General features: G+C 39.8%; 1 protein-coding gene across 5 annotated transcripts in view; it reads left to right on the top strand.

The window, feature by feature from the left end:
• Positions 1-16471, top strand: part of PRMT3 (protein arginine methyltransferase 3) — a 144551-nt gene that overhangs the window by 108419 nt on the left and 19661 nt on the right. The window contains exons 16-18 of one of the 5 annotated variants that reach the window (XR_011472968.1): positions 3727-5143; positions 14897-14982; positions 16171-16341. Coding sequence is in view for 1 of the 5 variants with exons in the window: in XM_070428160.1 (XP_070284261.1) it covers positions 3727-3836 (110 nt within the window). In the remaining 4 variants the exon portion in view is untranslated. Of the gene's footprint in view, positions 1-3726; positions 8410-14896; positions 14983-16170; positions 16459-16471 lie in introns of those variants that run through there. The other 4 variants (XR_011472967.1, XR_011472969.1, XR_011472970.1 and 1 more) reach the window with 4 other exon arrangements.

Genomic DNA, 16471 nt, shown 5'->3' with positions numbered 1-16471 from the left:
GTGACTAATTAGCCATACCTCTTGGGTTTGTTTTTATAATGGTTGCTCTAGAGCAGTGGTTCTCAACCTTCTGGCCCTTTAAATACAGTTCCTCATGTTGTGACCCAACCATAAAATCATTTTCGTTGCTGCTTCATAACTGTAATGTTGCTACTGTTATGAATTGTAATGTAAATATCTGATATGCAGGATGGTCTTAGGCGACACCTGTGAAAGGGTCGTTCAACTGCCAAAGGGGTCGCGACCCACAGGTTGAGAACCGCTGCTCTAGAGTTTCCAGCCTGCATCTTTAGATTATTACAAACAACCATCAAATGATATTACACCACTTAATTTGTAGTTAAGACTTACAGCAATAGGCTTCCATTTATCCTCTTCCATCTTTTGTGCTATTGTTATAAAACATTTCCCTAAATGTTTTAATCCCACATATGTTGTTACAATTCTTGCTTTAAACAGTCAATTACCTTTTAAATAAATTTGAAAAAGGAAGAAAAGTCTTATATTTATCACTTACCTAACGTTTCGGGCATTGTTTGTTTATTCCTTTGTCTAGATCCAAGCTTCTTTTTTATTCCATTTTTCTCCTGTCTGAAGAATTTCTTTTAACATTTCCTGTAGTGCAGGTCTACTGGGAAAAAGTTTTATCTTTTATTTCTTTGAAAAAAAGGCCTTATTTTTCTTTCGTTTTTAAAAGATTTTTGCTGGATATTGAATTCTTAGTTAATAGGGTTTCTTCTTTTATCACAAAGACTAGGAGCCCAGCGTGTGATTTGAAATCGCGTGGTGCCACCCACCCTTGAGTGGCCAGTTCGGCCCTGCCTCGCTCCCCAGGCCCCAGAGCAGCCATGGCCACTGCTGGTCTGGCCCTGCCTCCCTCTCTTGCCCTTGAAGCAGCCGTGGCTGCTGCTGATCAGGCCCTCCCCCAGCGCAGGCAGGTGGAGGCCCCTGCCACCCCACCCCCGACACTATGCACGCAACTTCCTCCTGTACGGTCAACTCGTTACAGTGTCCTGGTTAATTATCATATTTCTCTATTATATATAGACTAGAGGCCCAGTGCACAAAAATTTGTGCACTCGGGGGTAGGGGGTCCCTCAGCCCGGCCTGTGCCCTTTTGTAGTCTGGGACCCCTCGGGAGTGATCACTTGCTGGCTTAGGCCTGCTCCCCAGGGGATTGGGCCAGGATGGCAATCAGACATCCCTCTGGCAGCCCGGCAGCCCTCGGGGGATGTCCACTTGCCAGCGGGGAGCAGACCTAAGCTGCAGTCAGACATTCTTAGCGCTGCTGAGGAGGCAGGAGAGGCTCCCACCACCACTGCTGTACTGGCAGCCGTCAGCCTGGCTTGTGGCTGAGCAGAGTTCCTCCATGTGAGAGCTCAGTGACCACGAGAGGGCAGCTCCTGCATTGAGCGTCTGCCCCCTAGTGGTCAGTGTGTGTTATAGTGACCAGTCATTCCCAGTCTTTCTGCTGTTAGGGTCAGTTTGCATATTACCCTTTTACTATATAGGATAGAGGCCTGGTGCGCGGGTGGGGGCCGGCCGGTTTGCCCTGAAGGGTGTCCCGGATCAGGGTGGGGGTCCCGCTTGGGTGCCTGGCCAGCCTGGGTGAGGGGATGATGGCTGTTTGCAGCTGGTCACACCCCCTTCAGGGTGGGGGTCCCCACGGGGGTGCCTGGCCAGTCTGGGTGAGGGGCTGAGGGCCATTTTCAGGCTGGCGGGCAACTGAAGCTCCCAACCTCTCATTTTTTTCTGTTTTGTTTTGTGTTTTTTTTTTAATTCTGGGATTTATTTACCTTCTATAGCTGTCACTGGAGCTGAGAGCCTATTCCAGCTCTGAGGCTGGCACTGGCTGAAAGCAGGTATCTGGGTTTGTTTAGCTTCTATAATTGAAACATTGTTGCCAGCTGGGTTTGTTTAGCTTCTATAATTGAAACATTGTTGCCATCACTGCCGCTCTAAGCTCTGAGGATGAAGCTGTCTGAAAGCAGGTATCTGGAGCTTGTTTAGCTTCTATAATTGCAACTTTGTTGCCTAGAGTGTAGCTTAGAGCAGGGCGAAGCAGGCGGGGAACGTTGGCTTCCTCCATCACTGGAGCAAGCAAGCCTCATGTTTGCTTCAGCTGCGTGGCTGTCGGCCGCCATCTTTGTTGGCAGTTAATTTGCATATCCTGCTGATTAACCAATGGGAAGGGTAGCGAAGTTATGGTTAATTACCATGTTTCTCTATTATTAGATAGGATAGATAGATATGTCTAGTGATGGAAAACTATGTCAGCTTTACCATTTCTGTAGGATATATAGAATGTATCAGTAATGATATCTTTATACTCTAAAATAAATCTAACTATTAGATGGTTTTGATATGTTTTACTGTGCTGTTTCACTACCATATTGAAAAACATCCAGATTCATTATCTCTTAATGTTGGGGGATTTGCAGTTAAAAAAAAAAAAAAGTAAAATATTTATTCAGGCACTAACCGGTTTGGCTCAGTGGATAGAGCGTAGACCTGCTCACTGAAGGGTCCCAGGTTGGATTCTGGTCAAGGGCATGTACCTTGGTTGCGGGCACATCCCCAGTAGGGGGTGTGCAGGAGGCAGCTGATCGATGTTTCTCTCTCATCGATGTTTCTAACTCTCTATCTCTCTCCCTTCCTCTCTGTAAAAAATTAATAAAATATATTTAAAAAAAGGAAACTATAAAAATAAAGACATTCTCACCCATTTAAAAAAAAAAAATTCAGTCCTTGGATAGTTTTATATAGATCTCTTAGCCACTTTATATGGACTCTTTGTGTGTTCATCCAGATGGTGAAGCTATACCTGCTACTATTGGGGGTGATCTTACTCTTATTAAAGCAGGGAATGGTGATCAGTTACAACTTAATAATCTCTTTTGTTATTTTTAATTAGCTCTTGGTAAATAAATGAAAAAAAACTTAAATGAGAAGTATTTGTACTCAGAAAAGCACATAGATATAATATATAATTTCATTTTGGAATAAAATAAAATTTGGAACATACTGTATAAGATTTTAGGGAATCAGTTTTTATATTTAAAACAAATATGTAATGTTTTTTTGTGTTTACTGTTTCACCTGTGTAGGTTTTGTTTTCCATTTACACTGTTGGGACCTTCAAGGCTAACAGCCTTGTCATGTGACTCTATAAAATATAAATTTATGTTTTCTCAACTATAGTTTTCTGTACCTGAGAATGTCATGTTCTGAAGGCTCTCTATAACATGTGTTTTCTCCCTTAAATGCCATTCCATGTGTACTCCTTAAGTTAACCATGATTTTAGCCCTCTGGTCATTCTTTTATTAAATTCTTGTGAAACATGCCTTTTATTGCCTTTCAGCCATCCCCAATTTTCACTCTCAGCATACTTTAGACATAAACCTGTTGTGTAATTATTGGTGTAGCTATTTCCCTTTACCTGGATATCATGTGAACTCTTTGAGGGCAGGAACCATATCTTGTATCTTTCTGTGTGCTCAGGATTCACCATAGGAACTCGTATTCAGGAGTTCAATAAAACTACTCCCCAATCCCACATGACCACTGAAGTTTTGCTCTTTCTCAAAAATTTGACAATTTAAAAGTTTTTGAAAATGAGTGAAACATCTCAACAACAAAACAGAAATACTGGTGTACGTTATTACTTTTCTGTTAGGACTGTTTTCCTTGAATTCTTAAACATACTTTTTGCCTTTCTTCTATAGGTGAATCCTTGAAAGGAAAGATCACGGTCCAGAAGAATAAGAAAGATCCACGTTCTCTCATTGTGACCCTGACATTGAATAATTCAACTCAAACTTATGGTCTCCAGTGAAAATGCCATGAAAGCACAACTAACTTGCCGGTTTTGTTTTTTTTTGTGGGGGTGGGAGCGTTGTGGGTGGAGGGGGAGCAATTTTATGTGAGCACATGGATGATTGATCCTTTCCTAATGAGTCTCCTCAGTAGAATTGTGGCAGGAATCCAATGTAATACAGCCAAGGAAGGGAATCCACTGGTCCTAGTGATCCACCTACATAACCACATTCTTGGAAGTCTGGTTGGTGAGATTTAACCAAACCAAATGTGACCCCTACATTAAGTTTAGCTTTATTGAAAATCATTTAAATTGGCCTAAATATGGAACAGACATGGTCTTTGTTATTGTTTAAAAGTTTCCTATCATAAATTTTAAACAGTACTTAGTTGTTATTTGGGTAATGTTTTATTAATCTAGTAACTACACACAAGGCATTGCACATTTTATTGCAGATTTCCTCTCTGAGGAGGAGTATTTGTTAGAATATCAGTATATAATAGATTCAAGACCAAGTGTAAGGGACTAAAATATGGAAAAGCGCATCACACAAATCATATGATTACTTTGTAGTGCTGTAGTTTTCATTTTGTAGCTTTGCAAATATTCTTTAGCCATTTGATTTTCTAGCATTGCCCAGGAAATCTAATTTCAATATGTTTATTATAGGTTTCACAAAAGTTTTTAAAGTTTGGGATAAATGTGTACTTATTTACTAACATAATGCCTTCTTCAAACTAGATTTTTGTGCAAAGCTAAATGTGTAACTGTTGATCTATCACTCTTTACAATTGTATCATTTATCGTTGACTCAGTTTGAAACGCACAATAGAAAACATTTAATAAAATGTATACAACAGCCATTAGCATTATAAAATGACATTTCAAAATATTAAGGCCTTTTATAAAATCAGAAGCATAAAAATTTTATTAAAGTACTTGACATACAATATTACATTAGTTTCAGAAGGTGTGCAATATAGTGATGCAACATTATAAACATTATAAAATGATCCTCACAATAAGTCTAGTAGCCATCTGTCACCATAAAATGTTATGGTGTAATTGACTATATTCCCTGTGTTGTACGCTACATTCCTGTGGCTTATTTTATAACTGGAAGTTTATATCTCATCCCCCTTCACCATTTTCACCCATTCTTCCTGCCCCCCTCCCCTCTGGTAACCATCAGTTCTCTGTATCTATGAATCTGGTTTTGTTTTAGATTCCATATATAAGTGAAATCATCTGGTGTTTATCTTTCTCTAGCTGACTTATTTCATTTACCATTATACCGTCTAGGTCCATCCATGTTGTCAAAAATGGTAAGATTTCATTCTTTTGTATTTCTAAGTAATATTTAATTGTGTGTATATACTTCATCTTCTTTATTCATTCATTTATTGATGAATACCTAGGTTGCTTCCATATCTTGGCTATCTTATATAATAAAATCCTAATATGCAAATCTACCAAATGGTGGAACGACTGGCCACTATGATGTGCACTGACCATCAAGGGGCAGACACTCAACACAGGAGCTACCCCCTGGTGGTCAGTGTGCTCCCACAGGGGGAGCACCGCTCAGCCAGAAGCCGGGCTCATGGCTGGCGAGCACAGTGGTGGTGGTGGGAGCCTCTCACGCCTCCGCTGCAGGTGGGCAGTAAGGAGCGAGGGGTCCCGGACTGCGAGAGCCCCGGACATCCCTCGAGGGGGTCCCGGATTGCGAGAAGGTGCAGGCTGGGCTGAGGGACATCCCTCCACCCCCCAGTGCACGAATGTCGTGCACTGGGCCTCTAGTTGTAAATATTACTGCCGTGAACATAGGGGCGCATACGTCTTTTCAAATTAGTTTTTTACTTTTCTTCGTATAAATACCCAGAAGTGGCATCTCTGGGTCTTACGGTAGTTCAGTTTTTAATATTTTGAGGGATCTCCATACTGTTTTCTATACAACAGTGCAGGAGGATTCCTTTTTCTCCACATCCTCACCAACACTTGTTATTTGTTGACTTTTTAATAATAGCCATTCTGACAGGTGTGAGGTGATATTTCATTGTAGTTTTGATTTGCATTTCTCTGATGATTAGTGATGTTGAGCATCTGTTCATATGTCTGTTGGCCATTTCTAAATTGGGTTGTTTGGGATTTTTTGATGTTGATAAACAAGTCGTAAAGGAATTGTTTTTAAAAAAATAGGGATTTTTAAAGAGGTGGGTCACATGCTTCTTTTCAGTTTAATCTCTGGCATTTTGTTTTTTTTGTTTTGTTTCAAAACAAAACAGAGGCAAGGCCACAGTGGTAAGAAGTATGAGCTCTGGAGCCAATGTGTAGGTTGAAGCCTTGGTTCTGGGTCTTACTTGCTATGTGATCTTAGTCACATTCCTAACGTCTCTCTCCCTCCATGAATGTGCCAGTTCATGAGTTAATGCATTTCAACTACTTAGATCAGTAGTTACCACATTGGAAACAGTCCATGGAAGTGATAGTGTCATCATCATCATAGTCAAGAATCCCTCCAAAGAATATATGACATTTACATTAGTTCAGTTGGAGAATTGTCAACCTCATTAAAAACTAGCCTAATACATGAATGGGTGGGAAGATTACAACCGAAATTAATATTTAATATAGCAAAAATTGTATTGAAAAGAAATTGTCTTTTGGTCCTTATTAGAGAACTGGACTTATAACCCTTCAAACGATGGTGTTTCAGACCATAGTCTCTTAAGTTATTCTTCATGAGCATGATTTTTCTTTTCACTGGGTTAAATCAGCCAGCTTGTTTTCACTGTGAATTTGTATTCAGACCCTTACTGGAAATGTATGGTGCAGATAGTACAGCTCAAAGTACTTGCAATTTTGTTTGGAATGGCTTCATGAACAAAGTTGAGTGGGGTGGGGTGATAAAACAAAAAGAAGGAAGCCTGTAAGAAGTTTAATAGATTGTTAAAGTAACAAAAACTATCTAATTTTTTATTTTGTTTTTCTTTCTTGTATGTACATAACCATTGTTTTCTGCTACTTAAAAAAGTTTTATCAAAAATGATTATTCTTCAAAACTATTGTTTAATTTTCATGGGGTTTTTACCCAATGGCTCTTGATTGTTTTCTCCTAATTATAACTAGCCCAACCATAGTTTGTGTACCTAAACATTTTATGGAAATTTCAGAGTCCAAATATTAGCTCTTCATTTGGAATTTCTGCCATTGAACTGCTGTGAAAAATAAGTACTTTGTCACCCTTGACAGAGGTAACATAATGTCCTTTCATGCTGTGACAGATGGGTGTTTATTGATAGCAAATTACTCTGTCCCAAGGATTCTCTTTTATTTCCATTAAGAAAATAAATTTTTTTCCTATTTTACTTTGTGAACATTAACATTATAATGTTGTAATATGTGGAGTTCATTCAAGTAGAACAGTCATCTCTTTTGAGTAGAGCAGTATTTTCTGAACAGAGCATTTTGGAAGGAGTCTTCCAAGAAATCAACTCTGCAGGTGTGCAGCATTGCACAAGTGGTCCAAAGTAGCCCAGACTGCCAGGAACAAATAAGTCATGGAGCTCTCATTTATTGCTTAAAGAATTTATGTCTGATGCGTAGGGCAAATAATTCTGATCCAATCGGTAATAGCCATTGTCCTGCAAAAGAAAAGAGTAAGCTTGTTCAAATAAAACAACGATAGAATTTTTCGCTAAGAAGATTCAGGTTTTCAAATTAGAATTTCGGGAAACATATATCCACCACTGTGAGCTTGCTGGCTCTTAAAAAGACTAAAAATAGTCATACAAGGAAGGAAAAATATTTTTTTCTACCCTTTTAAGTTCTCTCAACTGGAACCTCTGTAACAAAGACAGATTAGCCAGAGAAATGCATTTAATAGAAGTTTTACATGACACAGGAGCCTTCAGAAGGAAATAAAGACCTGAAGAAACAGTTGCACCTGACTTTTTTGCCAGATTTGCTGAAGAGTGTCAAGTCATGGGAAGATGTGACAGGAAAAGGTGAGGTCTGTATAGTAAATAGGGGCAAACTTAGCAAGGCCCGATAATTCAGATTCCTCTCTGTCCCTTCATTTTCGGAGATACTCCTTTCCTGCTGGTGTAGGGAGGCACCTCTCACAGAAGGGTTTTATGAGCGGCTTCAGGGGAAGGTCAGAAAGTCCTTCATGAAGGTGAGAGGAATCATACAGACAGATCAAATATATGTTCTCATGGTGGCTGTTGAACACTGGGTTCACCTGTTTACAGGGAAGCAACAAGTCATAAGAAGAGTTAACAAAAGAGAAAAAGAAAAGGTCATCTTTCATTCCTCACATTCCTTGAGCTTGAAATATTCAGTATGCTAAGTTGCTGTATTTTGTGGTAGTATGCTCTATACCTGGTCAGCAGTAATAACTGGTGATTTTTTTTTATCCTGGATGACAAGATGAATCAACATTTTGAAGATCTGCATCACTCAAGGAACTAATATCCTGCTCCCCCCTCCCCCCCCCCCAAAAAAAATGTGTAATGTTACAAATATCCATTCAAAGTACAAGATAAATTACTGGATTCTAATGAAACAATAAAAGTTTATTGATAAAGTTTTAGGTTTCACATTGCCACTGACCTTTAAGAAACTACCTGTCAAGCTGGGACTTAGTATTCAAGAAGATTATATGAGGCTATATTTTCCTTAGGAATCTCAACCAAAACATAAATAGACTGAATGCAGAAGCAATTATAAGAATACAGCTGTGTCCTTTACTGAACCAGGTAATAGAGATTTGTAAAAATGCTAAATAACACTACTCTTACTAAATATTATTTTTGAAAAAAAATTCATTAAAAGTTACTTCTCAAGCCCTAACCGATTTGGCTCAGTGGATAGAGCGTCAGCCTGTGGACTCAAGGGTCCCAGGTTCGATTCCGGTCAAGGGCATGTACCTTGGTTGCAGGCACATCCGCAGTAGGGGGTGTGCAGGAGGCAGCTGATCGATGTTTCTCTCTCATCGATGTTTCTAACTCTCTATCCCTCTCCCTTCCTCTCTGTAAAAAAAAAAAAAAATCAATAAAAAAAAAAGTTACTTCTCAATGAGATTTCTCTGTCCAATTTAAAGTTGTAAAACCCACACTCCCCCTCCCCCTCCATCCCCCTCCCTCTTCCTTTTCTCCTAGCACTTATTGCTATTTAGTGTACTATCTGTATTTTACAAGTTTGTCTTTTTTATTCCTTTTTCCTTCCACTAGAATGTGAGCTCCAGGAGGATAGGGATTTTTGTTCATTTTATTAATTGCTGTATTGTGCACTGGCATATAGTAGGAGTTTAGTCAATATCTGTTGAAGGGTATTGGCCAATAATCTAGACTGGTGGTTCGCTATAATTAACCAATGATACTATGGCAGTTTCTCCTCTTTAATTACTTATTTCGTTATCTATAAATTACTTTACTTTGCCTTTCTGAATTAAGACACCTCTAATATATTAGTACATGTTTAAATGTTTATTTTTTTCTAACCACTGATGTTTTAAAATTCACAGCCTGAGACCATCAAATGGTTTTGACCCCATATAAAAACCCTAGATTTACATATGGGTGGATCATTTAGTCAACATATACACATTTAAGTAGTTTTTAATTTACTTGCACTTGATCCTTTTCACAAAGTAAATAATTTGGTATATTTTAGAATTGGCAAAGGGTAATGATAGGTGTGAAAATTGCTTGCACAGATACACTGTTTTAAAAATCAAATTGTTTATAAAACTTAATATTTTCTTTCTTTATGAATTAAACAGTAAGGAAACAAGGACAAAATTAGGAGTGACTCCAAAAATATTCAACATATAACTTCATAAACTAATGTCAATAATTAGGAATATTTTAGCTAATGAGAAATCTTGATCAAATAATTTTTTAAAACCTTACTTATACATATGGATAATAGTTTTATAACATTAGTAACAGCAAGGATTTTTTTAAGTGGTATTTTTATCCTCATCTCCATCCTTAACGTTTTTGAAAGAACAAACTCTTTGTGTGGTTTGAGTGCCCTTGGAGTGATTTCTGAAAGCAGACAGCACATTTTTCCCTCTTTGAAACTGGAGCTGAAATCACAGGAACATGAATGGAGCCCCAGGTCTCTGTTTCATTAGTGTGTGTGTCTCCAATGACCCTCCTGCTGGGAACCCTAATAGGATTTCTTCCCCTTACACCTTCCTCTGGCCCTATCTTCATGCTGTTCTATGGTATTTGGTTTAATGAGACAACTCCTGTGATCCAGAAAAGAAAAAAAGCCTGTCTTTTCCTTAAATAGACAAAAGGATAGCTGAGGGAATTAAAAATTGTGTTCTGTTTCCTGCCATTTGATTGTGACCGGCATTTGATGACAATCCTGAATATGCTGAGCCAGAAAGATCACAGTAGCCACCTAGTCTCAAAATCTCAGGCATGGTTGGGCAGATTGCCTCTCACAGAAATCCATTTAGCATTAATAATGTAGAGACAGAAGACATTAGCTGGGAGGGGAAATGGAAAAGCAGAGAAGAAAGTAAAAACCCTAAAATTTTTCCTATGAAGTGAGAACTTGAAACAACCTAGTGTTGATGGAATAATTGATAAAAGTGCATGTGAAATGTTTACAATAACCAATCTATATATATACACAATAAAGAGGTAATATGCAAATTGACCATCATGCCCTTGCACAAAAATGGCTGCCCCATGTGGTCCATGATAGCTACCACAAAATGGTTGGCAGGGTAGGGCAGTTGGGAGCAACTGGGCCTGCAGGGTAGGGCAGTTGGGAGCAACTGGGCCTGCAGGGGAGGGCAGTTGGGGGTGACCAGGCCGGCGGGGGGGGGGGAGGGCATTGCGGGGCAACCAGGCCAGGGTGGGGGCAGTTGGGGGTGACCAGGCCAGTGGGGGGGGGCAGTTAGGGGTGACCAGGCCAGCAGTTGGGGGCAGCCAGGCTGGCAGGGGGGCAGTAAGGGGTGACCATGCCAGCGGGAGAGGGGGGAAGTTAGGGGCAGCCAGGCTGGCGGGGGGGGTGGGCAGTTGGGGATGACTAGGCCAGCAGGGGGGGCAGTTGGGGGTGAGCAGGCCAGCGGGGGGGGGGGGGGGGGGGCGCAGTTAGGGGCAATCAGGCAAGCAGGCAGGTGAGCAGTTAGGAGCCAGTGGTCCTGGATTGTGAGAGGGATGTCCGACTTCAAGTTTAGGCCTGACATCACCCAAGGGGTCCCAGATTGGAGAGGGTGCAGGCTGGGCTGAGGGCTCCCCCACCCCTGTGCACGAATTTTGTGCACCAGGCCTCTAGTTATGGAAATAAGAGTAATAGATACTGGGAAGTTTAGGGTGGTAAAAGTAAGCAAAATTCAATCAGAGAAAGATAGCAGTGTCTAAAATGGATGCACCAAAAAGTAGATATATAAACATTATTTAGAGATGTAAAAGTGACCATGAGAAAATTTTAAAAAATTGTTTAACAAATTAAAAGGGGTTCGTTCTGGGTAGGAGTTAGGTTACAGAGGACTGGATAGAGGGACTCTTATTTATGATCCCTTGTATTCATTGATTTGATCATATATATATATAACATTTTAAATTGAACTAAAACTAGTGCCCATCTGACCCCTTGGATAGTTGCCTTGGGGCTGGATAGAGGTGGAGCATGGTCTGAGATGTGGAATTGGGCTGGATAGAGGTGGAGCATGGTCTGGAATGTCTGACTCAGGGGTCTGATGCAGTATGTCAGCTTTTGCCATTGGCCTTGTTCAGGTATGGATGATGAGCAAGAGGGTTAGCACAGCCTGCAGTGGCCCAGGTGTCTTGAGGATGCAAGACAGCTTGTGATAGTAAAGAGCATTACAAAGTGTGATGTCATAATAGTTCTTTCCACATCCTTTGCATGGCCTAGAAAAATGGTCCTCTCCTTGTCGAGTTACTTACAGAGCAGTGATTTTCAACCAGTGTGCCACCAGAATTTTAAAACATGCAATACCTGAGTATTTAGGGCACTGACCTCTTTTCCCTTAAACTGTCAAATAAAAAAATGACAATAGCCAACACAATAGTCATCCCGGGTGAATGAATCAAAAGTGTACCTTTTTTTTTTTTTTTTTTTTGGTCAAATTGGCAAAATATTTTTGGTGTGTGCTACAGAATTTCAATAATTAGTTTATGTGTGCCATGAGATGAAAGGGGTTGAAAATTGCTGCTGTAGAGAATATAGACACCAAATAACTCTGGTGGGGGCGGGGGGCCTTTCTCTGCCTCAGCTATGTAATAAGTCACTCTTTGGAAAGAGAAATCTTGATTTTGTGTTTGCTGCTTATGCTGCAGCTGGAAGAGAATACAACTCTTCAGAGTTTGTTAGTCCAGAAGTCTACATATTTTTTTCTGCTGGTGGTTTTAACCACTTGTTCCCAAATGCAGGTCTGCATTTCTAGGGAAGCTTTATTTAAAGTGCAGGTCCCTGGGCACCTTCCAAGGAGAATCTCATGCTATAGGTCTTGAGTGGCATTCAGGAGTCTAGTAATTCTGATATGCAAACAGATATGGGGACCCCTGCTATAATCCAGTCTAGTTTAGGTAACCCTCAAAGCAATCTTAAGAAATAGAAGACCAAAATTTAAAAACATTGAGTTGTTTTTTCAAAAATTGCACTTACAGTGACATCAATATTTTAAGCATATGTGTCTGCAGTGGGGTGCTGTTAAATGTTTAACATCTAGTTCTCCAAAAACAGAACTCCTCCCCTCTATGGAGCTTTGACTCAGAGCCTTTGCCAATTACGGTAGTATAAATACTCACCATGGCTGATTTCAAGCTACAACAATGATGTCACTGAACATAGAATTTGGAAGAGATGCTCAAGAGCATATAGATATTTCCACCATGTAGACACTGACATAGACATAAATAACCTTAAAAGCATAGAGTATATTAAAGTGTAGTAAAATAATTAAGAAGTGATAAGTTTTGAGTATTCATTACCTTGGTTATATAATTTATTGTAAGTTTATATAATTTAATCCTATATTTTAAAAAAAGCCTAATATGCAAATTGACCAAACGGCAGAACGACCAGTTGCTATGATGCCCACTGACCACCAGGGGGCAGACGCTCAACGCAGGAGCTGCCAAGGCAGGTGCCAGCGGGGAGCCCCCCCCCCCCCCAATCACCCTGCTGGTTGCCCCACAGATCGGCCCTAATCACCGGCCAGGCCTACAGACCCTACTTGTGCACAAATTTCATGCACTGGGCCTCTTGTTTTTAATAATGACTGAGTTTAACAACTGGGTTTCATAATCCCTGCAAATTTAACAATTGGCTCAATGAGCTGATGCAAGCCCTGATTCAAAAGCTCTCTATGCTAGTATTTAATAGCATGTGGTCTGTGGAATATACGTTGTTTAAAATTTTTTTCTGAAACAAAATTGTAAAGGTTCAGATATGTTTGGGAAATGCTGCATGGTTAATTTCTTCTGTAAAACCCACCATGTAGATTGGCATATTATAGGTCCTGAGAAGGGCTGAGGTAGAGACCTTATTAACCTCAAACCTAACTTTCCTTTCTCATATAATAGCAGTCAGCATCCTGCAGGAGCAAAGAGATAGAAGCACTGACTCTAGTCATATCTGAGTTTGAATTCTGGCTCCACCATTTACTAGTTGTGGGTCTTTGGGCAAATATAAACTTCCTGTCTCAACTTCCTCAGCTATAAGATAGGAATAATAAATAACAATAATAATAATAATGCCTATTTCATATGGTTGTTGCAAGACTCAAATGAGTTGACATATAGGTGAAGTGTTTAGAGCAATGCCAGGCACCTGGAATTCCTATATGCCTGTAAGCTGTTATTATCATTGTTGTTATCCTCATAACCACTTGCCCTGCAGCCCAATCATGCCAGTGTCCTTGACTCTCAGGTTCCCTGTCAAGTGATATGGAAGAAGGCAAAGGAATGGGAAAGAAGTGTCTCTTGACATTCTTTCCTGAGTTCAAAGCATTTCTAGCCACACTAGGAGGATTTAGGTTTTGCCCTCCTGACCAGAACCTGCCAACTGGGACTGTGATTTTAGATGTGCATACATTTAAATATGAATACCCTTAACTAGAAACCATTTAGATGCCCATGCCCGTAAGTAGATATTTTCTCTTGTCATCAAAAAAATAGCAGTGGTTTTGCAATAGGCTTTTTCCTTCTGAGTCAGCATCCTCAGGAGCAGGAATTGTCACTATTCACAAAGACTGGCTCCAGGTTCTGACCTTCTAACTGTCATATCCATAGCTTCTCCCAGTCGAGTGAAGGGCACGAATCCCTTCAATGCTTTGCCTTCTTTCCAACTTAGCTAATTGCCTTCTGCCTTAGGAAAAGGGATGGTGGTGAGTTAACAGCACACAGAATTCCACAAAGGTTGGGTTAAGAGAAGCTATCTGTGACTTCATCCTAGTTTTGTGAAAATCTGATTTTATTTTTAAAAGAGTAAAGGGCATGAAGAGATCATTCAAAAATAAAAAGCCAACAGACATAAAAATATTTCTAACCTCACTAATAATAATAAAACTATAGTTAAGTAATGTTTCTTCTATCAGAGCAAAGATTTTATTTTTAATTAACAAACTTTAGTAGTGGTAAAAGTATGAGGAAACCAGCACTCTCTTACACTGTTATTTTTGCTAATGATTATATGATCCTTTTTAGCATACTATTAGACAATATATACCAATATTTGAAATGCATTGCCCTTTGGCACAGCAATTTGACTTTAGAAATTTATCACAAGAATATAAATTTGGGCAAGTAAACAACAGTGTATGTTTAAAGAGGTTCAAGATGTCTCATAATTTTAAAGAATGGAAACAAACTATCTGTGTGATAGATTGAATTGTTGGTCTCTTCACCCCAATTTGAACTCACATGTCTTGGTCATAAGCAAAGTCTGTTTCTGCATTGCCTGACTTTGTACTTGGCCATGTGGTAAGCTCTGGGCAGTGGTCTGTGGGCAGAAGTAACATTAAGCTTAATCTTTAAGAGGCCTCAAGTGTTTCTGCTTTCCCTCTTGTGTTTCTGTAAACTCCACAGCATGTCCCAGTTGGTTCCTTAGCCTTAGAAAGTGGATGAGACACACACTGAGGAGAGCCACCCTTGCCACCCTTTCGACAGAGCAGGTAAGAAGTAAAGCAGTCCTGCTCAGCTGAGGCCAGCCCACGTCAGCCAATCTCTGGCCAATCTGCAGACATGTGATGTATATACCCATCTGTAGCTCTAGAACAGTGGTTCTCAACCTTGGCTGCACATTAGAATCACCTGGGAATCTTTTTAAAATCCTGATTTCTGGGCCCTAACCTCCGGAAATTCTGTTTCTTTGTTATGGGGTGGGGTCACAACATTAGTAGCAGCCAAGGTTGAGAGCCACTGCTCTAGAAGGAATTTATATAGGATCTGTATCATTTACATAGAGTATATATTATATATAATATTTATAAAAACTATTTTAAGCCACTGAGCTTGGGGCTGATTTGTTATGGAGCAGTATTAACTAATACACTCCATCAAGAAAACATATGTGATGCCATACTATGCAACTGTTATAAATAATGATATGATCTGTATTCACTGACATGGAAATATGTCTATTCAATATTGTTAAGTGAAAGAAATTAGATTTCAGAACAGTACTTACACAAAGATATAAGGAAGTGGTTATTTCTGGGGGGTGGGGTCAGGAAATTTCCTTTCTTAACTCTGTAGTTTTGTGTATTCTTTGATTTCATTTTTCAAAGAGCATCCATCTTTTTTATAATTAGAAGTATGAAAATGATTATGATATGTACCGAGAGGATTCCAGGAAGACACATCTTGGTAGAATAAAGAGAAAGGCAGGCCCTAACTGGTTTGGCTCAGTGGCTAAAGCATCGGCCTGCGGACTGAAGGGTCCCAGGTTTGATTCCAGTCAAGGGCATACCTTGGGTGTGGGCACATCCCCAGTAGGGGGTGTGAAGGAGGCAGCTGATCAATGTTTCTAACTCTCTATCCTTCTCCCTTCCTCTCTGTAAAAAATCAATAAAATGTATTGAAAAAAAAAATTTTTTTTTTAAATGTAGTTCTGTGGCTTTCAAACATTAAAAAAAGAAAGAGAGAGAGAAAGGCAGTTAGAGTAAAAGAGGAGCCCAGTTTACATGCAGCCTTGACAGGAGGATAGAGTTCAGATTTTGATATATAAAGAACTAGAAATAGAAATAATAATAGTTAACAATGATTATAGCTTACTCTGAGTACGCTAGTAAGTGAACTATCTGGTTTAGTTCTCTTAGCACCTCTATGAGGTCATAATTTTACCTTTCCTTATTTTACAGAGAAAGAAACTGAGGTTCAGAGAGGGTAAATAATTGGCTGTGGGTCACACAGCTTGGATTTGAACCCAGGTCTGTCGTCAGAGTCCATCTTCTTTTCAGTTCAGAGCCTTATTCTCACTGCATGGTTTTCAGCAGAAGGAGGGACGTGGATGAGGGACAAGGAGGTACCAGGTATGGAACCCCAATATGGGAGCTCTTACAGATAAAGGATAGATGATGTTATCACAGAGGAGAGGTCACAGAATCTGAGGTCATATTCTACATCTGCACCTAGGAGCTGAGTAATCATGTACCAGTTACT

This window comes from Myotis yumanensis, unplaced genomic scaffold (assembly GCF_028538775.1).
Source record: "Myotis yumanensis isolate MYYU_CA2020_CCGP unplaced genomic scaffold, mMyoYum1.0.hap1 SCAF_10, whole genome shotgun sequence".
Lineage (NCBI taxonomy): Eukaryota > Metazoa > Chordata > Mammalia > Chiroptera > Vespertilionidae > Myotis > Myotis yumanensis.
Note: the sequence above shows the minus strand (reverse complement) of the source record. Positions and strands in the feature narration are given on the sequence as shown.